Source organism: Mobula hypostoma, chromosome 1 (assembly GCF_963921235.1).
Source record: "Mobula hypostoma chromosome 1, sMobHyp1.1, whole genome shotgun sequence".
Classification (NCBI taxonomy): domain Eukaryota; kingdom Metazoa; phylum Chordata; class Chondrichthyes; order Myliobatiformes; family Myliobatidae; genus Mobula; species Mobula hypostoma.
The window spans coordinates 53,218,825-53,242,963 of NC_086097.1; the positions used below are offsets into that span (position 1 = coordinate 53,218,825).

The 24,139-nt window shown below is 40.9% G+C and overlaps 1 protein-coding gene across 7 annotated transcripts in view; it reads right to left on the reverse strand.

The window, feature by feature from the left end:
- Positions 1-24,139, reverse strand: part of fermt2 (FERM domain containing kindlin 2) — a 156,678-nt gene that overhangs the window by 37,355 nt on the left and 95,184 nt on the right. For 5 of the 7 annotated variants that reach the window (XM_063048992.1, XM_063049010.1, XM_063049001.1 and 2 more), the window contains exons 5-9: positions 22,790-22,822; positions 22,369-22,594; positions 22,167-22,269; positions 21,231-21,338; positions 897-1,031 (exon numbers count right to left, since the gene is read on the reverse strand). In XM_063048992.1, the coding sequence (XP_062905062.1) occupies positions 897-1,031; positions 21,231-21,338; positions 22,167-22,269; positions 22,369-22,594; positions 22,790-22,822 (605 nt within the window). The remainder of the gene's footprint in view (positions 1-896; positions 1,032-21,230; positions 21,339-22,166; positions 22,270-22,368; positions 22,595-22,789; positions 22,823-24,139) is intronic. The other 2 variants (XM_063049035.1, XM_063049025.1) reach the window with 1 other exon arrangement.

The window sequence follows — 24,139 nt, forward strand, 5'->3', positions numbered from 1 at the left end:
ACTCTATTTGTACGCAATTGCAAATTTAGCTTAGAGGTTTCTGACAAAGTGACTTAACTGGCTGTCAGTACTTTGGATTGATCTCGCTATCAGAAACACTCTTTCTAACTATCAGACAATTTTGATGAGCTGTTTTTTCACAAACTCTGTTTCTTTTCGTAAGGGGGTTTTGACTTTTATGTTACTGTGGAGGCTAATTAAAATGGCGTCTTTGTTATGTTAATCTGGGGAATGCAGCTTTGTTGTATTAAACGCTGAGAAAGTTTGCGTGAACAGTTTGTTTTTGCTTTAGTGTGTGATAAGAGAGTGCTATTAACCAATTGGGATAGTTGTTATGGTTTTGGTGTATTTGAAGATACTGTATGCGCGGGGTTTTGGGGCAGAAGGCGGGAGAGCGAGACAGAGGATGGATGAGGTGCTGTGAGTCTGCTGACGGGGTCAGACCCCGAGCGGGACGTTCTGCGAGGAGACGGAGACGGACTCGTGTGGAGCGTCTGGTCGACCACCGCTGTGGGTCCCAGGCGGCCGGTCGAGGTGGTCCGAGGGGGTCGCAGGGTGAAGAAGAAGGTCCTTGTGCTCCAACGGTTTTTGTGCATGAAGAGATTGAACTTTGATAAGTGTGGCGCCTTTTATTTTCCTTTTATATTTTATTCTCTTTTAAATATATAGTTCCAGTAATATCTATAAACTGTAAATCAATTAATTGCATCTGGTGTATTGTCTGTTATTTGGGCGGGGTGGGGTACCTCACCCAGCATCCACACAAACGAATTACCCAGTTTGGCGGGGCCGAGGCTGTTTCCCTAGACGACAGCGAGCCGAGCGACCCTGAAGGTGCCGGGGCGGCTACATTTTTAACCACAAGGTAATAAAAATACAGCTGAGATGTAACATACCAGAATGGTCGATGTTTTGCCACCTTCCAAGGTAATCTCCAAGTCAGAAAGGGCTGCATCGACTTCATCTACTTCTTTTTCACTGTTGTTCATGTGATTCTCAGATGACATAATAGATAATTTATTGATGTGGTACTGGGGGAAACAAGATGCCACTTGATTTGAGTATTTTAAACGAACAATTTCATTCTTCTCATAAACATTGTGGCACATGGTACAGAATCTGAGAAAAAAAACCTATAGTACTATATTAAACTGAACTCGAGATGACTTGTCTATTTTAAAGGCTGGCCTTTTTACTAGGCTGTTAGATGTCAGTTTTGGCTTAGACATGACATTCTCAACCAGAAAAAGTTTATGTGATTGAAGTCCAACTTGAGGCTGGAGAACATATACCAGGCTGGGGCCAGCAGAGGACTGATTGAAAGCTCCAAGATTCGGTCCTCATCTTCCCTTTCAGGAAGGTCTGAAAGACCCCATGGCAGCAGAGGACAGAAGACCTCACATTTTTTTCTAATTATGTTTCATGTCCTGTCTGTTCATTCAACTTGTGTTTTCATCGAAGCCATCCCACATGTTGCAACACAGCTTTGTATCATCAGCAAATAGTGACATTACATTTGATATCCTTAATTAAATTACTGATTGTGAACAGCTGGAATCCAGTATCAGTCTCTGGTGATCCAATTATCATAGCCTCCCAATCAAAACATAACTTATTTGCCAAACAAGAGAGAATCTGCAGATGCTGAAAATCCAAACAACAGACAAAATGCTTCAGGAACTCAGCAGGCCATCTATGGAAAAAAAGTACAGTTGACATTTTGGGCCAAGACCCTTCGGCAGGACTGGAGAAAAAAAGATGAGTAGATTTAAAAGGTGGGGGAGGGGAGAGAGAAAAATACAAGGTGATAAGTGAAACTGGGAGGGGGAGGGATGAAGTAAATAGCTGAGAAGTTGATTGGTGAAAGAGATACAGGGCTGGAAAAGGGTGAGTCTGATAGGTGGGGACAGAAGGCCATGGAAGAAAGAAAAGCGGGGGAGGAGCACCAGAGGGAGGTGATAGGCAGGCAAGGAGATAGGTGAGTGAAGGAAAAGGGGATGGAGACTGGTGAAGGAGAGGGTGGGAGTGGGGGTGGGGAGGGGAGCCATTACTGGAACTTCGAGAAATTGATGTTCATGCCATCAGGTCGGAGCCTACCCAGATGGAATATAAGGTGTTGTTCCTCCAACCTGACTGTGGCCTCATCGCAACAGTAGAGGAGGCCGTGGACTGACATGGCGGAATGGGAATGGGAAGTGGAATTAAAATGGGTGGCCGCTAGGAAATCCCGCTTCTTCTGGCGGACAAGGCATAGATGTTTGGCAAAATGGTCTCCCAATCTATGTTGGGTCTCACTGATATACAGGAGGCCACACTGGCAGCACTAGACACAGTATATAACCAACAGACTCACAGGTGAATTGTCACCTCAACTAGAAGGACTGTTTAGGGCCCTGGATGGTAGTGAGGGAGGAGGTGTAGGGGCAGGTGTAGCACTTGTTCCGCTTGCAAGGACAGTGCCAGGAGGGAGATCAGTGGGGAGGGACGGATGGACTAGGGAGTCACATAGGGAGAGATCCCTGCCGAAGCAGTAAGTGTGTGTGGGGGGGTGGAGGGGAGGGAAAGATGTGCTTGGTGGTGGGATCTCGTTGGAAATGGCGGAATTGGACGCAGGGGCTGGTGGGGTGGTAGGTGAGGACAAGAGGAACTCTGTCCCTGGTAGGGTGGAGGGAGGATGGGGTAAGAGCAGATGTGTGTGATAATGGACAAAATGCAGTTAAGGGCAGTGTTGATGGTGGAGGAAAGGAAGCCCTTGTCTCTGAAAAAGGAGGACATCTCCTTTGTTCCAGAATGAAAAGCCTCATCCTAAGAGCAGATGTGGCAGAGACGGAGGAATTGAGAGAAGGGAATGTTACTTTTACAAGTTACAGGGTAGGAAATGGTATAGTCCAGGTAACTCTGAAGAGGCTGTAGGTTTGTAATAGATATCAGTAGATAACCTGTCTCCAGAGATAGAGACAGTGAGACAGAGAAAGGAGAGGGAGGTGTTGGAAATGGACCAGGTAAATTTGAGGGCAGAGTGGAATTTGGAGGCAAAGTTGATGGACTCATTTGTTCAGCATTTGTACCCACTGTTTTCTATTGCAAACCAATTCTCTGTCTACACTTCAGCACATGATCCTCAACTCTCTGCACTTTCAAGTTTATTGTCATCTCATATGGCACCTTATTGAAGGATTCCTAAGATCCCAATATGTTGCATAAACTGTCTCAACTCTTTTCTGCTAGTTAGAAAACCAAAAGATTGCAACAAGCTTTACAATCATGATTTTTTTCTTTTATATATGTATGTTGTCTCAGCCCAACCTTATTTCCCCAAGTTTTCTATACCAACACTTCCTTAATAATAGATTCCAGCATTTTCCCTACACCATCTGATGATATACCCCCATCCTGCTCACATTGTTCATTCTAAAGCCTACACCAGGGGAACCCAACCTTTTTTGCACTGCAGACCGGTTTAATATTGACAATATTCTTGCGGACTGGCCAACCGGGGTGTGGGGGGTAGGATTGCCAACAGACAAGAGTAGCAGTCAAATACGTTGCGTTTGCCGTGAGAAAGACTACCATGACCATGAAGCCTTGCGCGGACACCTGTGGGCGGGGGGGCGGGTGTTAATCACGACCGGAATATAGGTGGTAAGTGGCTAATAGACTCAATTTAGTTTCTAAAAGGGGTTATCTAACGAATTTAATATTAAACACAGCGCATATTTTCCTCACATGAATATAGTGATAAAGTCAATTTTCAGGGGAGGACAGGGAAGCTTGAAGTAAGTGTTGAACAAACTTCCAATAGAAGTGGAAGAGGCAGGTTCGATATTATCATTTAAAGAAAAATTGGATAGGTATATGGACTGGAAAGGAACGGAGGGTTGTGGGCTGAGTGCAGGTCGGTGGGACCAGGTGAGAGTAAGCGTTCGGCACGGACTAGAAGGGCCGAGATCGCCTGTTTCTGTGCTGTAATTGTTATATGGTTATATAAGTCACTTACAAGTCAATAACATCATAACATTTTAAGTAATGTTTGGATATTAAACACACAGCACATATTCCCCCCGTATGAACATATAAAATCATTGCAACACACCAAAATCGCTGTATCAGTGGGAGCCCTGGGCTGAATACTGGTTCCCTGCAACAAGACGGTGCCATCGAGGGGTGATGGGAGACAGCAATACTCAAAGGGGGTTCCTTGTGTCTAGTCTATTCCGCAATTTAGTTTTGGTTGCATTCATTGCAGAGATATGTTGGAAATGGAAGCAATGTTTTCAGTGCTTTCGTGGCTATCTCAGGATATTTAGCCCTGACTTTGATCCAGAATGCCGGCAGAGATGTTATGTCAAACATACTTTTCAGCCCGCCGTCATTTGCAAGCTCGAGGAGTTGATATTCTTCCCGTGCTGACATGGATGACGCTCGGGTAATGACCTAGCGTGCGTTCAAACTCAACAGAGGCCGTGACAGGGAATGAGAAAAAGTGCATCTGACTCATATCGCCAAATTGTATCGTTTCTTTGCGGCCTGGTAGCACATGCTTTGCGGCCCGGTGGTTGGGGACCGCTGGCCTACACCAGCCCTTCTGCTAACATATCATGCTCAAAACCCATAACTTTTTGACTGCAGACTTCTTCAATCATTGACAAATCTCAGTTGCTAAGAAATGAAAGGAATTGGGCATTTGGTCTCCTGTGATCGTTAAACCATTTAATAACATCGTGACTGATCTTTTGCTTCATTACCATTTTTTTCTGCCCAAACCACAGATTGTCTTAATACACAAAAGAAAATCTATTGAGTTCCTGAAAATACTTTTGGTACAGGGAATAGGGTTAGGGTTAGGGAATTTCAAAAAATGATCTACTGGATGAAGAAATATCTACTAATATCAGTCCTACATGACTGTCAATGAGAATCGCTGAATTTTGGCACAAAACAACCAAGCCAGTGTAAGCATCAACTCCATATACACCCTGCTTGAAATTAAGAATGTTATATATCGCATTTTTGTTCACCTCTCATTCTTCTAAACTCAAGAGTATTGTTTCAGTCTGCCTAATATCTAATAAGTCAAACTGCTGTCCTAGGAATTAATTTGGTGAATCTCTACTGCTCTCCCCCAATTGCAATTACTTCTTTCTTTGGGTAGAGAGAGATCAGTTCTATGTACCGTTTTCCAGATGTAGTCTCACCAGGGCCTGACATAATTCGAGCCACATAGCCTTACTATTGTACTGAAGTTCTCTTGCAATAAAGATAAACACACTATCATTCTTCCTCATTAATTCTTAGATCTGCACATGGACTTTCAGAGCGTTGTGTACAAGCTCATCTGTCCCCCTGAATAGCAACACGCACCACCATTCAGCACTTAACAAAGGAGAGGAAGTGTTCGCAATTCATAAAATATATGATCCTGCTTCAATTTTAAAAGGTGTGAAAGATTTTTCAGTTTCGACAATGAAAAATAAACTGGAGTGATTTAGATAGACTTAACAAAAAAGTTGTCTTTTTTTGCAGTGTTTTATTGTTGCCACATTAAAAAAAATCAGTATCAAAGTTTCATAATCTGAACCCATTCACTCGCCTCACGTAACAAAGTCAATAAATTTGGTTGAATTTTTAACCATTCAATGCAAGCACTGGTTCAGAAGCAATTTTAAAGTAGTACAGCACATTAAATCAGACTGTAGTTATATATAGATTGTTCACATTCTACAAATCCCCAGAGAAGTGCACCATGACATCAAAGGAATGTTAGATTATTAACATCCCAGATCATTGGTACTGGCTTGGAAGTGTATATACTCAAGTGTTATAAAGTCACAGGGCACTACAGCACAGAATCAGGCCCTTTGGCCCATCCAGTCTGTGCCAAACTATTAGCCTGCCTTGTCACAACGATCTGCACCCAGACCATAGCCCTACAAACCCCTCCCATCCATGTACCCCTCTAAATTTCACTTATATGTTGAAACCGACAATGCATCCAGTTCTTCCACTGGCAGCTCATTCTACACTCTGAGTGAAGAGGTTCTCCCTCATGTTCCCCTTAAATATTTTTCACCCTTAACCCATACCCTCTAGCTCTAGTCTTACCCAACTTCAGTGGGGAAAGCCTGCTTGCACTTACCTTATCTATATCCTTCTTAATTTTGTAAACCTATCAAATTTCCCCTCATTCTTTTACACTCTAGGGAATGAAGTCCAAACCTATTAAATCTTTCCCTGTGTAACTCAGGACCTCAAGTCCTGGCACCATCCTTTTACATTCCTGCTGCACTCTTTCAATTTTATTGAAATCTTTTCTGTAGGTAGTGACAAAACTGCACACAACATTCCTATTTAGGCCTCACCAACATCTTTTACAACTTCAACATAACATCCCAACTCCTGTACTCGGTACTTCGATTTATGAAGGCCAATGTAACAAAAGCTTTCTTTACGTCCCTATCTCTCGGTGATGCCACCTTCAAGGAATTATGGATCTGTATTCCCAGATCTCGCTGTTCTATTATGCTTCTCAGTGTCTTACTGCTCACTGTTTAAGTCCTACCTTAGTTAGCCCTTCCAAAGTGCAACACCTCACAATTATCTGCATTAAATTCCATCTGCCATTTACCAACCCATTTTTCCAGCTGGTCCAGATCTCTGACTTCTCGCACAAAGCCGACTCTAATCCAATTTACTGCCTCACAATTATCTGCGTTAAGTTCCTTCTGCCATTTACCAACCCAAGCGAATGAACCGCCTTGATCAACTTCTGGGTGGAACCTTGTCAAAGGCCTTGCTAAAGTCCATGTAGATAAAATTCACTACCTTGCCTCCATTCACTTTCCTGGTAACTTTCTCAAAAACTCTTAAGATTGATTAGGCACTACCTACCACACACTTTCCTTAAACAGAACGTTAGCTATCCTCCACTCCTCCGGCACCTCACCTGTGACTAAGGATGTTTTAAATATTTCTGCTAGTACCCATGCTATTTCTGCACTTGCCTTCCACAGGGTCCAAGGGAACAGCATGTCAGGCCCTGAGGATTTACCAACCCTAATTTGCCTCAAGGCAGCAAACACCTCCTTCTCTATAGTTTGTATATGATCCATGACCTCATTACTGCTTTGGCTCACTCGTATAGTCTGTGTCCAACACCAGAGTACAGATGCAAAAGAATCCATTTAAGGTTTCCCCCATCTCTTTCGACTCCATGCTAGATGACCACTCTGATCTTCCAGAGGACCATTTTTGTCCCTTGCTATCCTTTTGCTCTTAACATATCTGGAAAGCACATGAGGATTCTCCTTCACCTTGTCTGCTAGAGCAACCTCATGCCTTCTTTTAGCCCTCCTGATTTCCTTCTTTAAGTGTTCTCTTACATTTCTTATACTTCAGAAGCAGCTCATCTGTTCCTACCTGCCTGTATCTACTATGCACCTCCTCCTTTTTCTTAACCAGGGCCTCAATATCGCTCATAAATCAAAGTTCCCTAAACCTGTTATCCTTGTCTTTTATTCTGACAGGTATAAACTCTGTACTCTCAAAATGTCAGTTTTGAAGGCCTCTCACTTACCAAATACAGCTTTGCCAGAAGACAACCTGTCCCAATCCACACTTGCCAGGTCCTTTCTGATACCATTAAAATAAGCTTTTCTCCAATTTAGAATGTCAACCCAAGGACCAAACCTATCCTTTTCCATAATTATCTTAAAACTAACGGAATTATGATCATTAGATGCAAAGTGTTCCCCTACGCAATGCTTTGTCACCTGCTTGTCTCATTCTCTAATAAGGAAATCTAGTATTGCACTTTCTCTACTTGGAACTTCTATGTACTGATAATGGAAACTTTCCTCAACATATTTGACATATCTATCCCATCCAGCCCTTTTACAAAATTGGATTCCCAGTCAATATGTGGAAAGTTAAAATCACCTACTATTACAGCCGCATGTTTCATTCATTTCTGTGATCTCTCTACAAAATTTGCCCGCTAAATCCTGTGGACCATTGGGTGGTCTATAATAAAACCCCTTAATGTGGTCATCCCTTTCTTATTTCTCATTTCCATCGATATAACCTCAGTAGGTGAGCTCTTCAGTCTGTACTGTCTGAGCACTGCCGTGACCTTTTCTCTAACTAGTAATGCAACCCCTCCTCCTCTAATTCCTCCCACTCTATCACATCTAAAACAACGAAAACCTGGAACACTGAGTTGCCAGTCCAGCCCTTCCTCCAACCATGTCTCACTAATGCCTACAATGTCATAATGCCACATGCTGATCCATGCCCTCAGCTCACCCGCATTTCCTACAATACTCCTTGCAATGAAATACACACACTAAAATTAATTAAGATGAATATATTGATTTTCAACAAATGCATTCCAACGCAGGATGCAGTTTTGTGGGAACTGGAACACATCCCATATTGTCCACTGAGGATACAATAATGCTGCTGGTTAAGCTCACTTTCCACCAGTGCTTCTCCCACGTCCATTAACAAGCACACTTACTTTCCCTCAGCACTTCTCCCACATCCTTTTACACATTTTTTAAAAACCCTCTAAATTATTCTGTCATTTATTTCCATCATGTACCAGTTTACTATCAACAAAGTCTGCATGCATTGAACTATGTTCTTGTTCGGTGATCTTGCTTTTTTAAGATTCCTTATAATCCTTTCAATTAATTTTAAATGACCTCTCTCTTTCTCTTTGTAGATGCTGACAGACTTGCTCCAGAAGCTGAACACTATTTCTTGCACCCAGAGAAACTACAGAGCAGTCTATGAATTGGATTAACACTACACAATAAGGTTCCACTGGATCCCATCAGTATGCCAGATTAAAGCTCACTCGAAGGTTTCAACCAATTTGCTGTGATCACTTAACTTCAGTTGATCTGCTTGGGGGCATTTTCTCCCTTAAGCATTACAGCTAAGCAGTACAAGAGCTTAAGTTTATACATAGAAACTCTGTGTTGACAAATGGTAGTGTGCAGTGAAGACTGCAGGGACCAGAAAATGAGGGATCTGATGTAACTTTAGATTATCAGTAGCAACCTGAAATTACAAATATCAAGTCTACTTCACAATTCAGCGAAGTCCTGAATAATCCACTCCAAAGTCCAAGATTCCAGGGTAGTTAAAGAGTTCACTCACTGGCTGTAAATATATTCAATGATTTCACAGATACGAGACTGGAATATTTCAGAAGGTTTCCAACCCTCAAAGTAGAAATTTCTCATCCCTGTTTTAAATGGGCATTGTCTTGTTCTGAAACCATGCCTCCTAGTTCTAGATATAGGCTAAAAACACAACCCAGCTTTTTAAGTCAAAAATGACCTATTTATATGGAGTTGTGTTAGTTAGACATTACTCTACCAATATATCAAGCTTCACCTCAATAAGCTTCCTTCTTCTGCAATAACCTTTTACATGGCACCTTGTCAAATCCTGTTTGAAAATCCAAATTCAACATATCTGCAAGTTACCCTTATTCACCACACTAGTAACATCCTGATAAGAATAAATCTGTCAAACTATATTACCCTTGCGTAAAGCCCATGACAATTTTGCTGAATTATCTTATGATTTTCTAAATATCCTGTTACTATTTCCTAAGAATGGATTACCATGATCAGATGATAAGTTAGCTAGCTCATGTCAGTGCTTTTGGTTTCTCTCCTTTCTTAAATTACATCTGCAACTTTATATTCTGTGGGGAACTTTGTAGTAGTAAGTTGGGAATTTTGTAAAATCACCACCACAGCATCCACCATTTCTGCTCTTAGATCCTAGGATATAAGACATTGGATTGGCCAGTCTTTAATCCTATTTGTTTATAACTTATTTAATGATAATGGTTGTTTTAAGTTCCTCATTCCATTTTGTCCTGATCATCTAGTTATTGAGACAATTTTATCATGTGCTGTGAAGAAAAATGTCTATGCCTTTTGCTCACTTCTCAATAGCTCAGTTATCTCATCATTTTTGTTTTAACAATTCCTTTTTATATACAGTACATATATAATTCATCTTTCTTGCTGTTTCTCTATTATCTAGTTAGTCATCCAATGCTTGACTTTAGCGTTTTCCCAATCCTCCATCCTACCAATAATCTTTTATATCATTACATATGTTTTCTTTCAATTGAAATTATGCTCAACTTCAGTTTGTCCAGGATGGATCATCTTTTCCTTAAATTAAAGTATGTTGAGAGTTATGCATATAAGATCTTATTCAGATTGGGTTTGCAATGTTTTTATTCTAGTAATGAAAGAAGTGCAATTTACGGTCATCGAATTCATCCTTCTATACTACCCAATCTCCATTTTGAACATCAATGACTCCCCCGGTGAAAATGTCATATAAAAGGTGCATTTACTGCATATTTACTCAGTGACGACTTTATTAGGTGGCTTCTGAGTTACGTTGGTGGTCTTCTGCTGCTGTAGTCCATCCACTACAGTTCTGCTTTATTGCTATAAAGTTTTGCTATATCGTGCATTCGCAGATTCTCTCTGGCACACCACTTTCGCCTTCCTGTCACTTTGCATCAGCCATTCTCCTCTGACCTCTCGCATTAATAAGGCGTATTTGCCCACAGAACAGATGCTCAATGGAAGTTTTTTTTGTTTCTCACACCATTCTCTGCAAACTCTAGGAATTGTTGTGTGTAAAAATACTAGGACAGCAGTTTCTGAGATTCTCAAACACCGCCCCCTGCCCCACCACCAGTCCAGCACCAATTATCATTCCATGGTCATAGTCACTTAGATCCCATTTCTTTCCCGTTCTGATGTTCAGTATTTCACATTCCACATCTAAAGTTTTCTTAAAGTGTCAAGGTTATGCATCACAAAATACATGGGGCTTTAAGAATCTAAGATGAACCGAACACCAATATTCAGTGCCCAAATACTTCAATGGGCTGAATGGCCTAATTCTGCTTCTATGTCGTCTGCTCTTATCAGATTCCCTTGATAAAATACCGTGCCAAGTGTTGAAATTTGCTCATTTCCATGAAATAATATGCTGGGGACCTCAAATCTTTGTCACCAAGGAACAAAAAAAAGTGTCACACATACAAATCAGGCAGCAAATACGGAAATGAATAAACTGTTTGTGATTCAGGCAGAGACTCTTCATCAGGACTGGTCAGGAAAGGGGAAGAAGCCAGAATAAGATGGTGGGGAGGGGAGGAATGGAATAGAAGCTCAGTAATAGATGAAGTCAGGTGACTGGGGGAGGGGGGTAGGGTAAGAAGCTGAGATATGATAGGTGGAAGAGGTCAAGGCAGGGCTGGAGATACGGAATCTGATAGAAGAGGAGAGTGGACCATGGGTGAAAGGGAAGGAAGAAGGGCACCAGTGGGAGGTAAAAAAAAACAAAGGCACAAAAAAATACAGATTTCCCTTTTGGTCGATAAAACCCTTAACAGCAGATGCACTGAGTGCTTAACATTTGTTTCAACATCTGTCAATAATTAGAACTTTTGACAACTGAAGGCATCAGTAGAAGGAAGAATCCAAGGTGAGGGTTGGGGTGGTAGGACAGGATTTGCAATCATTGATGTGGAAAACAGAGCTACAAGATGCCATTTAATTGTCAATAAATGCATAGAAGCAATCTGTCAATTGGCATCATATCTTTCACAATGCTAAGACACACAAAAATGACAAAAAGTGCGTTTATAGCAGACATCCCACCCTGCAAAAACTCATTTCAGGGAGGTAGCAGCCCCCCCCACCCGCAACACCATATCCCACCCCCCAGCCCGCCCGTCGACCTCCAAGGGTGTATGTAATACTTTGTTTAGTGATTTTGTCTAATCTGTAAACCAAGTGGGGTATATGCAGCAAATGTGACATTAAAATATGTGCTTATATTATCTTATATTATCATGTTTATTCTATAACAACTTTAAGCAAGTCTACAGGGAGTTTGGTCTCATCACGTTGGACATCAATAGCGTAGCTCCTTAGCAGCTAGCCAGCTAGTTTAAATAACGTTAGCTATGCTGTAATGACACCTGTTAAACTCACCTCAACCTGTCTTTTACATTTTAACCCACCATGGGCAATAGAAAAGTCACTGTTGCAAACAGTGCAGCGGGCAACACTGTCATTATTTTCGAGGTCGACTGTAAAGCCCGCCCAGAGTGAAAACTGATAGGTCTACTTAGCAGGGGTCCCCAACATTTTTTGCACCACAGACCGGTTTAATATTGACAATATTCTTGCGGACCAGCCGACCGGGGGGGGCGGGGGGGTGTTAATCACGATCGGAATATAGGTGATAAGTCAATAGCATCATAACATTTTAAGTAACGTTTAGATATTAAACACACAGCGCATATTTTCCCCGTATGAACATATAAAATCATTGCAACACACCAATATCGCTGAATCAGTGCAAGCCCTGGGCTTGTTTTCCTGCAACAAGACAATCCCATCGAGGGGTGATGGGAGACAGCGATACTCGAAGGGGGTTCCTTATGTCCAGTCTGTTCCGCAATTTAGCTTTCGTTGCATTCATTGCAGAAAACTCCGCTTCGCAGCGATATGATGTTGGAAATGGAAGCATCGTTTTCAGTGCTTTCGTGGCTATCTCAGGATATTTAGCCTTGAGCTTGATCCAGAATGCCGGCAGAGATGTTATGTCAAACAAACTTTTCAGCCGCCGTCATTTGCAAGCTCGAGGAGTTGATCTCCTTCCCGCGCTGACATGGATGATGCGCGGGTAATGACCTCGCGTGCGTTCAAGTTCAACAGTGCGTGACAGGGAATGAGGAAAGGTGCAAATGACTCATATCATTTCATATCGCCAAATCATATTGTTTCCTCATGGCCTGGTGGTTGGGGACCACTCTTAGCACGAAGGGAGACCAATCAGGATGCTCGCTCTCCCTCTCAAAAAAATCTATTTCCGGGATATTGTACATAATTTCCGGGCGTCAGGGAGCCACTATCGATATGTGGGAGACTCCCGGATCTTCCGGGAGAGGTGGGATGTCTGTTATAGGCATAGAAACAATTGTTTATGTTTCTAATACTGAATGGCCGAATACAAAGTCAAATGAGGGAAACAAAATTGTAGCATCTTTAGAAATCATTAGGACTGAACTGCAAAGAGAATGGTTTTATTTAAGTTGTAGTAAGTGCCTAGTTACTACAACATGTGTTTATTGTTCTTCATGGTTGGCAATAAACCACTGCATCATCATATTCAATGGCAGAGAACCATGGTGAAGGATACATCGGTTAAATAGAGACTCACTTCATTAAAGTTGGCATTCTGGGTCTGAACCAACAACGAGCAAAGAACATTTAAATTTAAACAATATAGATCGCGCACACAAAAAAAAAACAAAATCTGATCTAGGTTTGGTCACTTTCTTTTCCCCTCCCACAGTGCTTCACTGTTTTGCAAAACAAAGCGAGTGAAACGAAGTTAAACGAAGAATCTGTTTCCCTGTCTTGATGTACAAAACCAAGTGAAGAGAAGCCAAGTTCTCCCACTGTTCTGAGTTCACTCCACTACCATTCAATATTTCTCAAAAAACTGAACAACCAGTTACACATTCTCTCTGTGTTGCCCAACTAGCCAATTCAATTGCCTTCAATAGTGGCTACAATGTTAACATAACTAATTGACTGCATCTTGAAACAACCAGAGGATCTTCATGTCATAAATAGAGAACTACATTCATTTTAGTTGAATAACCACAGTACCCCCTGACTACTTTGATCTACTAAACTGGGTGAAGCTTCCAAGCTGACTGGTAGCACTTACATCTACTATAATGACGTGGTTAGAGATGTTGGTCATGGCTAGAATTAACTTTAGCCTGAGCAAGGACCTGGATCCAATCGCCACAACAGCTCTACAGAGGATACAAAGTCACTGGCTCTCCACTCTGCGTTGGAACACCTAGTTAACAGCAAAACCAGCCAGGCTGCTATTTACTGATTACAGCTCAGCATTCTGCACCATCATCCCCTCAGTACCAATCAATAAGGTTCAAATCCTGTACCTCTGTCCCTCACTCTGCAACTGGATCCATTACTTACTCAGTGGGAGACCAGTTAGTATTGATCTGTAATAACATCTCCTCCTAACTGAGGATTGCACAGGTGCACTGCAAGGGTGCATGATTACTGCACTGCTCGACTCTCTTTACATTCATGTTGATGTCTTCTCATTACTACCGTCAGGGCGGGGAAACCAAAGCCTACATTCAATGATTTAGGAACAGCTTTCTGTCGCCATAACAGGAAATAGAGTTCCCCTTCTCTTTACTTACTAGCCTCCGTATCCTAGTACTGAACACAAGTGGGACAAGTACTGTATTTGCCCCTATACCACCGCCCTCACCACCATTCAGAGCCCAAACTAGTCCTTCTCAAATGAGAAGACACTTTACCTGCGAATCTGCTGGGATCGTCTACTGTATCTGGCGCTCCTACTGTAGCCTCTTCTACATCAGCGAGACCTGATGTAGATTGGGGGATCACTTCATCAAGCACCTTCGCTCCATCTGCCACAAAAGGCGTGATCTCCTGGTAGCTGCCTATTTCAACTTGATTTCCCATTTTGCCATGTTGGTTCACGGTGTCCCCTGCTGCCACAATAAGGCCAGTCTCAGGTTGGAGGAGCAACACCTCATACTCTGTCTCGGTAGCTTCCATCCTGATGGCATGAACATCAATTTCTCCAGCTTTTGGTAATTTCTTTCCCCTCCACTTTCTCTTACTTTCCATTCCCCAAACCAGTTCCCCCACTCAAGCCTTTCTCTTCTTCTCACCTGCCCACCGCCTCACTCTAGTGCCTCTCCTCCTTTTTCCTGTGATCCACTCTCCTCTCCTGATAGAGGGCTTCTTTTCAGCCCTTTACCCCTTCCACCTAGCACCTCCCAGCTTCTCACTTCACCTTTCCTCCCCCACCCACCCACCCTGCCCATCATCTGGTTTCACCCATTACCTGCCAGCTTGTATCCAGCTTGCAACCTTTCCATCACCCGCCTTATTATTCTGGTTTCTTCCCCCTTCCCTTCCAGTCCTAACAAAGGATCTCAGACCAAAATGTCCATTGATTACTCTTCTCCATAGATGCTGCCTGACCTGCTGAGTACTTTGTGTGTGCGCCACTTCTTTCCCTCCTTCATCGGATTTCTGAATAGTCCATGAACACTAACTTTTTTCTCCCCCACTCATTTGTACTTTAGAGTAATTTTATACATTTGAAATGTACTGCTGTTGCATTGTAACCTAGCCTGACAACTAGGTGAGCCCAAAAGGACCAAGTTATGACTGAGGTTGGGTTAAAAGGAATTAACAGTGGGCTAGGGATGGATTAGAATAGGATAACTCCTGAATATAAGTGTTCAACTTTGGAGATGATTGGGCTGCCTGTATACATGTCCAAAGTTCAAAGTGAATTTATTATCAAAGTACATATATGTCACTATATACAACCCTGAAATCCATTTTCTTGCAGGCATACCCAATAAATCAATAACGGAATAATAGCCACAATAGAATCAATGAAAGACTGCACCAACTTGGGCATTCAGCCAGTGTGCAAATACAAAAAAAGGAAATAATAATAAATAAGAAACCGGGAAATCGCAGGAAACACGGGAAGAAGTTCCAATGTACAGGTTCAGTGGAGCCTGACAGAGTTTGACTAGAAAGGCGGCTCAGGTCCAGTGCAGTATATAAAAGTGAACAGATTTAGACTGCGTTCAGATTAACTGTGGTCAAGTATAGTATTGGTTTAATTTTACACCTGAGTGACTGCTACATGTGGGCAGCAACTTCCTCGTCTCAAAAATGAGATACTGGGCAGGATGTCTTTGTACTCAATGCCGTGATTTTCTTAACCTTTGAGCATGGCATGTATCTTTCCTCTTACTCCTAACCACAAAGATTTACGGCTTATTGTATCTGCTGTACCTGATAGCAAACATAAGAAACTCTAATTGCTTACCTAGGGAAAGAATATTGCTCCCACCCACCAATAAACATCACACCAGCAATAAATCTCAACCATGCAGGATTAACACCTGAATTTATTTTGTTTTAAGAGTGCTGCACGTGGCTTTCAAACTGCTGTATAAACTAAAACCAAATTCTATTTGTTTGAACTGAACTGATTATGCATTAGACTGACACCATGAATCAATGCCTAAAAATGGAAGAGAAAAAAAACCAGTAACTTTTAAAACTGGATAAATTTTATGGAGCCACGGGGGTAAGATATTGGATTTCTCTTTCAAATTTACTACAAACTTTCAGTTCTAGTCCACCTTCCAATTTTATCCCTTCACCAAAATAGAATGTGTTACTGGATCACCAGGAGACAAATTAAACCAGCTACTATAACTTTGTACCCTTTGGAAAATTAAGACTCTAATTTAATATTCACACAATATTGGGAAAATAATTTAAATGTTCTGAATGATTTGCTAAAATGTTCTGCAAAAGATGGTGATAGTAAACATCATAGTTTGTAGAGATTAAGCAGTAGGTAGCTTACATTTTAAAGTACAAATCTTTAAATGGAAATTGAAAATGTAATGGATTAAATGTTCAAGCCAAATAAAATCACTGCAGTGAACTATTTATATTCAGTGACTCAATGGCAAGCATGCGTACTTGAAAATCTACCAAGAAAAACAGATCTGGAGAAGTTCCTTTCTTCCTCCAGTTTGCTCAGACAAAATGAATTGTTCATTTTATATTTCCTCTGAAAACACAAAGCTAAGTTACTGCAGTATCCATCCAGTTCAGGTCCAGCAGAATACGTTGCAGAAGCAACACTTGACTCACAGTCGCTCACAGCATTGAACTTCTTCAATGTTGTCTTACAATGTGACTTTGACCGTTTCTGGCGAATGTCTCCATTGCTGTGAACTGGCCAGCTCTTCCCAGACAAAACCACAACTGCACCCTCCAGAAACAGTTCACTGCTCCCCGTTTTAAGTTCTCCCCGCCCCAATCCTACAAAAGATGACAGCAATGGTGGGACCATGAGAAAGAGAAGCAACTGCCAAACATTTGCGGCTGTGATTCTGACAAGAGCAGCATTATTGCAAAGAGCTACAAAGCAGGAAAATATGCATCCTCCACCACCCCGCCCCTCAAGGGAGCCAGAGGGAGGGAGTCATTTCCACTGCTCACTCTATTCAGTTACCTGCTTCAAAACAAAGTATGAAGAGAGGACCTCCTTGGTCGTGGATGAAGTGGTGGATGCCAGGAGGTGGTACATTAGTTTCACAAGAGGCTGAAAGACTTTAGAAAGATATGGCAATGCTGTGGGGAGAAACCTACTTTGTCAGTAGAAGCGCACTGTAAGGTGGCAGCCAGTGCTGTTTTCGAAGGAAGCTATTTTCCCTTCAGTGTAGCAGAACATTACCACAGTGTAATGTGGTAAATTGGATCAGCAAATTTGCTGATGATACAAAGATTGGAGGTGTAGTGGACAGTGAGGAAGGTTTTCAAAGTTTGCAGATGGATTTGGACCAGCTGGAAAAATGGGCTGAAAAATGGCAGATGGAGTTTAATACAGACAAGTGTGAGGTATTGCATGTTGGAAGGACAAACCAACGTAGAACATACAGGGTTAATGGTAAGGCACCGAGGAGTGCAGTGGAACAGAGAGATCTGGGAATACAGATACAAAATTCTCTAAAAGTGGCATCACAGGTAGATAGGGTCGTAAAGAGAGCTTTTGGTACATTGGCCTTTATTAATCAAAGTATTGAGTATAAGAGCTGGAATGTTATGATGAGGTTGTATAAGGCATTGGTGAGGCCGAATCTGGAGTATTGTGTTCAGTTTTGGTCACCAAATTACAGGAAGGATATAAATAAGGTTGGAAGAGTGCAGAGAAGGTTTACAAGGATGATGCCGGGACTTGAGAAACTCAGTTACAGAGAAAGGTTGAATAGGTTAGGACTTTATTCCCTGGAGCGTAGAAGAATGAGGGGAGATTTGATAGAGGTATATAACATTATGATGGGTATAGATAGAGTGAATGCAAGCAGGCTTTTTCCTCTGAGGCAAAGGGAGAAAAAAACCAGAGGACATAGGTTAAGGGTGAAGGGGGAAAAGTTTAAAGGGAACATTGGGGCGGGGGCTTCTTCACACAGAGAGTGGTGGGAGTGTGGAATGAGCTGCCAGATGAGGTGGTAAATGCGGGTTCTTTTTTAACATTTAAGAATAAATTGGACAGATACATGGATGGGAGGTGTATGGAGGGATATGGTCCGTGTGCAGGTCAGTGGGACTAGGCAGAAAATGGTTCGGCACAGCCAAGGAGGGCCAAAAAGCCTGTTTCTGTGCTGTAGTTTTTCTATGGTTTCTAACCTGAGCTGTGGTGGTCTCAATATTTCAGAGTTTCAGAGATGATCCTCATGGAATCCTGGAGATGGGCAACTACCACTGTGAAATTGCTCCTGAACCAAGTAAATGTAGAAAAAACGATGGATGCAGATTCAAAGTGATGGGCGTCATGCAAGGAAAACAAATTTTCATTGCTCAATAAAACATAGGCTGGAAATGACTGGATCTGACTGCGTGCAGTGGTGGTGGAAACACAAAGCACAGTCAGAATCAGATTTATTATCACCAGCATGTGTTGTGAAATTTATTAACTTAGCAGCAGCAGTTCAATGCAATACAGAGTATAAAAGAAAATAAATAAGCAAATTGCAGTATATGTGTATTGAATAGATTAAAAACCGTTCCTAAACAGAAATGATATATATTAAAAAAGTGAGGTAGTGTTCACGGGTTCAATGTCCATTTGGGAATCGGACGGCAGACGGGAAGAAGCTGTTCCTGAATCACTGAGTGTATGCCTTCAGGCTTCTGTACCTCCTACCTGATGGCATTTGAAAGAGAATTGGACTGGCACTTGAGGAAAAGGTAATTTTCAGGATGATAGAGAAGTTAAGGAAGGGGCAATGCAGTGGTTGGAGGATATGAGAGTCACTCTTAATTGTTATGCAAGTCCAGGAATTGAATGGTTTACACTTCCATTCTGTGTCATTGTCCTCACATTTTCTAAGAATGGAAACCCAAGCAATTTGGAAATTCACATGAAAATGTAAACAGCCAAAACTTAATTGCAAAGGAATGACAAGGCCACTACGGACTAGAGAGAGCCACTAGCTGGGTGCTTTGCATACACTTAAAAATATTGAATTGGTTTATAATTGTGGTTAACGCAACAAGGCTTCAGAGCAGAATAGTTCCCTGAATGCAAAGCATTCTAATGTTCCAGCGATTCAGCAGCTTAAGTAGGACATTGAAACAACATTGAAATCATACCATCCCCTAACCAAACCCTGCCCTTCACAACCTTCTTCAAAGATTTTATGACAGGGAAAACAGAAATTGTGTTGTGGTTGAAAAGAAAGACAAGAAACCAGTAGTTATTTCCCCAGGGTGCCTGATATTCAGTTCCAGTGATACCCCCTCCCCCACCTCACACAATTTTGGAACTATAGATCCATCTTTCCAGACAATGTAAAGGTGATCAATGGCTATGAAGTTTCCACTCTGGAACCATAAACTATACATGCTGAGGTTCTGTTCTTCGACCCACAAAGGGCACAGAAGTTATAAGTGACGTTTCAGCAGCAACAACACCATATCAGTATGTGCTCCCATGTTAATCCTACGACTGTTCTAACGCTACTTTCCAACAGGAGCTGAGGATACAGGGAAAAGGCAGATACTTGGATTTTGAACATTATCGGCCATAACTCACTGATGCTGGAAAGTAAAGCCGAAGCTTGTAGGCAAATGCCAGCAGCGCAGCGTAAAACCCACCAGCATTTAGTCCCAGTCAGTACCAGAAATTTGAGGCTTTCTGACAAACTGGCAGAAACCCACTACCACATATCACTGCTGTGTTCTGACTCTGGACTTAACTTAAGAGCCCAACGGCAGAGCACAGTCATGGTATTATGCTGGGAAATCTGCTCACCAAGAAACAGGGACACTATTCATTTGAATGGGGCCGGGGTGGGGGGGGGGGGGGTATGCGGCCAGTGAATGGCTGCAACTGGGAAGGATATTACAATTAACATAGGTTCGAATTAATTTTTAAAGCATCTTTAAACAATAGAAAATGTCTAAGTGTTCAATTCATTTACCACTTTTAATTTAAAAAGGCAATTAAAAAAAAAATATTGGATTTGAATGCCTATGAATGCCCTTGATGATTACTGAAGTCTGAGGGCATAATTTTGTTGTCCAAGTGCTTTTCTCAGCTCTCTCATGGGCAGTGCCTCAGCACAATTTGCTTGTCCTTCTACCAAGCCTCACTGTTCCGAACTGGGTTATCAAGCCTCACTGTTCCGAACTGGGTGAGACAACAGCAACAAAATAGAAACATCTTCAGTCAGGACCAATGCCATTGAGCTTGAGCACTTCACTGTTGCCCCAAGTTCTGGCCATGGTCTCTGTTTAGGTTACGGATATAGTTGGGACCACATTGGTGACTCTTTCCCCATTTATTTTTCCCCCCAAAATTAAAAGAAAATTAAATCACAAATACAAGGCATGGTTACGATGACTGGAGCATCAAATTTACTAGCAATAAGTAGAAAATGCTGTTTATTTTTATTTCTGCATAGATTAATTGAGGAGATAAATACAGTCACCAATGGTGTGGTAATGGCAGCTTGCCCTGGGAATTATGAATATAGTCCTTGGATCAGACCTTAAATGGTAAACAATTTGATAGTTAAATGAATATTGCCAGCCTAGAAATTGTGTCATATGTGTATTCCTGCATGTACTTAAAAACAGAGCTAGGGAATACCATCGGTTAGTTAAATCATTTTCTCATCTGAAACCTTAATAAGGCAGATTTACAAACACCCGCTGCCCCCGGACACACACACACACACACATTAAAATAGTAAACTTATGTCATGCTGCAATGTGTTTGCTCAAAAATACCTTTATGGAATATGTGAAATTGTCCATAGGCATTCTGGGCACAATGCCCACCACCCCCACCCCTTCACCCCCAAGCAGCCACATGACATCATGCAGCTTAAATGCTCAGAGGTTGTTTATAGCTGTTAAAATGAGGTTGAGGATTTTAACAAGCACATCTCTACCAAGATGTTTAAACCTGTTCCCTCAGACTATCTGAAATTACATTATACGTAACATTTAATCAAAAGTTCTGAAGTATTTACTTACTTGCAAAGCTGCAAACATCATCATTTCCTCCTCTGTGCACTCGATTTCTTCTAGAAGAATTGACCATTTAGCTTGTTCAAAAAGCTGATTGATTCTCACTGCATCGTACTGCAATTGCAAAGGAAAACAAAACTTCAAGAATTAGCATATCTTGTCTAAATGTGTACTCTTGCATGCCAGCTAAATAACTCTGTAAGTTCTTTATTATTAAGGTTTCTGTGGTTAAAGTATTCATACTACTCCAGTTACAAACAACAAAAACAATGGCATTGTAAGTTATGTTTTGTATGGGAATTGGATTATTTTCAATAATATCTCAAGTCAAACATTGCCCTGTAATTTTGAGGATTTATATTCAAATTCTCTATTTCTGTTATAATCTGTGTAAGGTTATAGCAAAAACTGAGAAAGCTATAAGGGTTTAGATAAAACAAATTCATCTCTGTAATCTGTATGCCCTGCATTTGACAGAAATGTATTCTTGCTTTCTTTTCTGCCATGATTAAATATTTCATGAAAACAGTAATGTGCTTGGAAGACAAATAACTAAAACACAAAAGTAGGTCTGATGACAATAACTCAAATTCTCTCTGCCTCTCCCACAGATGCTTTTCAATCTATTGAGCTCTGCCAACATTTTATGTTTGTTGCAACAGAAAGATAGAGTGGTTTGATTAGTAATAGAAAATTAATCTGCAACAGTATTGGTTTAATTGGTTTTTGTGCTATGTAGCCAGATGTCTGTCACGGGTTTTAACAGTGATGAAGATTTAATTATACATTTCACTGAAACAAGTGAAGTTAGCACAAAACTAGTTTCAATCAGTCTTTCAGTTACATTGAAAATGTACATCACATGTCACTGCTCTATATAAAGCTTTAAAATAGTTTTGAAGTACATAATAAATGGCTCCTCAATACATTAAAACAACTTACTTTTGGATTTAAATCAAAGAAGCTGTAATATTTGAATCTGAGCAATAACACTTCATTATCTTTTACGTCCTGCTCCATCAGAGACCTTGATGAATCTAGCCATCTACAAGAAAATATACCAAGTTGAAATAAATTGATGCTGGTATGGATTTCGTGCTTGAAAGAGAACAGAAAAAGTACAGAAGGAAATACTGATGCTTACCCTTTATTAATCTTCGCTTTATCGAGTAGTGACTGTGGCTTGAATAGCTGTGCCAAAATATCGGGAGAGGTGATTGGCTGGCTCACAGCAAGAACACTGGGATTGCCTTCTGAGAGAGGGCTGTCACCAAACCAGGCGGAGGTTGGAGAAAGTGGACTACCATCTCTTGAGTCATAAGTTGGTGTCATTGTTTTGCTGTACAATCCTGGACTTGAATAAATACTCCCTGATAGAAACAGTATAATATAACTTTCTTCAACTAAATGTCACTTTTAGTTAGCAAGATGGATAATTGCAGAATTAGAGTTACATACTCAGAAAAGGAGTATCAAAAATCAAAAAAATAAATACAGTACGAATATCTGAACATGACACAACAATGCATTTTATTATAAAAATCAATAATAAATTGAAAGCTTACCTTTTGACGGACCAATATAAAGAACATCAGAGCCTACAGGAAGAGGAGGAAAAGAGGAAATGAGAAGGACAGGACAGAGCACAGGAAAAGGCAGGGCATAGCGTGGAGTGATTAGGCAGAGCGAAGAGTGATCAGCAGAGTATGATGACATGCTTAAAGAAATCAGTGACAGGAACAATCATATAAACACATTTATCGTGACCCGTCATGAAGCTGGCTGAATTTTAGTACTACTAGTATCAGCATGGGTGCTACACATTTCAAGCAAGCGAATGAAGCAACTGATGAAAAAGAAATTCAATACAACAAAAGCATTTGAAATTCAAATATTTACTTTGATTCTTCTTAGGCATCATATTTCATTCATCTTAAGATGGCTCCAGATATAACATTCTTCCATATAACTATAATGCCTTTAACATTTTCCACCTACTAAATATTTTTGTTGAGTGAGAAGGGAGAGATTGATTTACAAACAGCGGGAAAATTACAACAGATTAAATGATTTTTACATTTGCTATTACTTTACAGTTTTATGCCTAAAAATCTAAAAAGAGATGACGTTCTTTTAAGACAATTATGGCTGCAATATCAATGCAACTAACAGTTTCCTTTCTTGTATTACCAAATTACTCAGTAGCCCAATTACAATCTTCTCACCATTTTGTTGATGTTTTGCTATAATTTTTCTAAATTTTGTTTTGTAAAGATTCCTATTCCAGTTTTTCCACCAAAATTATATTTCAGTTCACGCTTTCTGGGGATTCCTTAATTTCTAATATGATCAAGAATCTTATATTCCAGAAATAGCTTAGAAAGTCACTACTGGTGCATCGATCTCACAGGAGAGGGTAGGGTCCAGATTAAATAGATGCTGATAAGGAACACTTTACCTACCTCTTTGAGAAGATAGCTGGGCTTCCAATCAACCTATTTCCAGAAACTGCAATCCTCTTGGTTGAAATATTACTGCCAGGAAATTTCTCATTCACTGGTCTAAGATTTTGACATTGCTCTTGATCATTATAGTGCAGGAAGGCAAGTAACCATTACAGAGCAGATGTGTCGACTTTTGTGGGGTTCCCACCAGCTGGATTCTGGAAATTTTCTGCGGCCGTCTTTACCATAAATTGCCTGGTTAGTATTTAAGACTGAGTTTTAAGACTTTAGGGACTCCAGTCAGTCAGACACAGGTTTTGTCTGAATTCACTTTAGTAGAATTGTCCAAGGTACTATTTCCAGTTAAAGTCAATGGGATCACATTCTCCAAAGAACTACTGAATAGGAATTTTTAAATTGATAGCTCTATGACACCTTTCCAATGCTGCTGTCATTTCCAAAAATTAAATT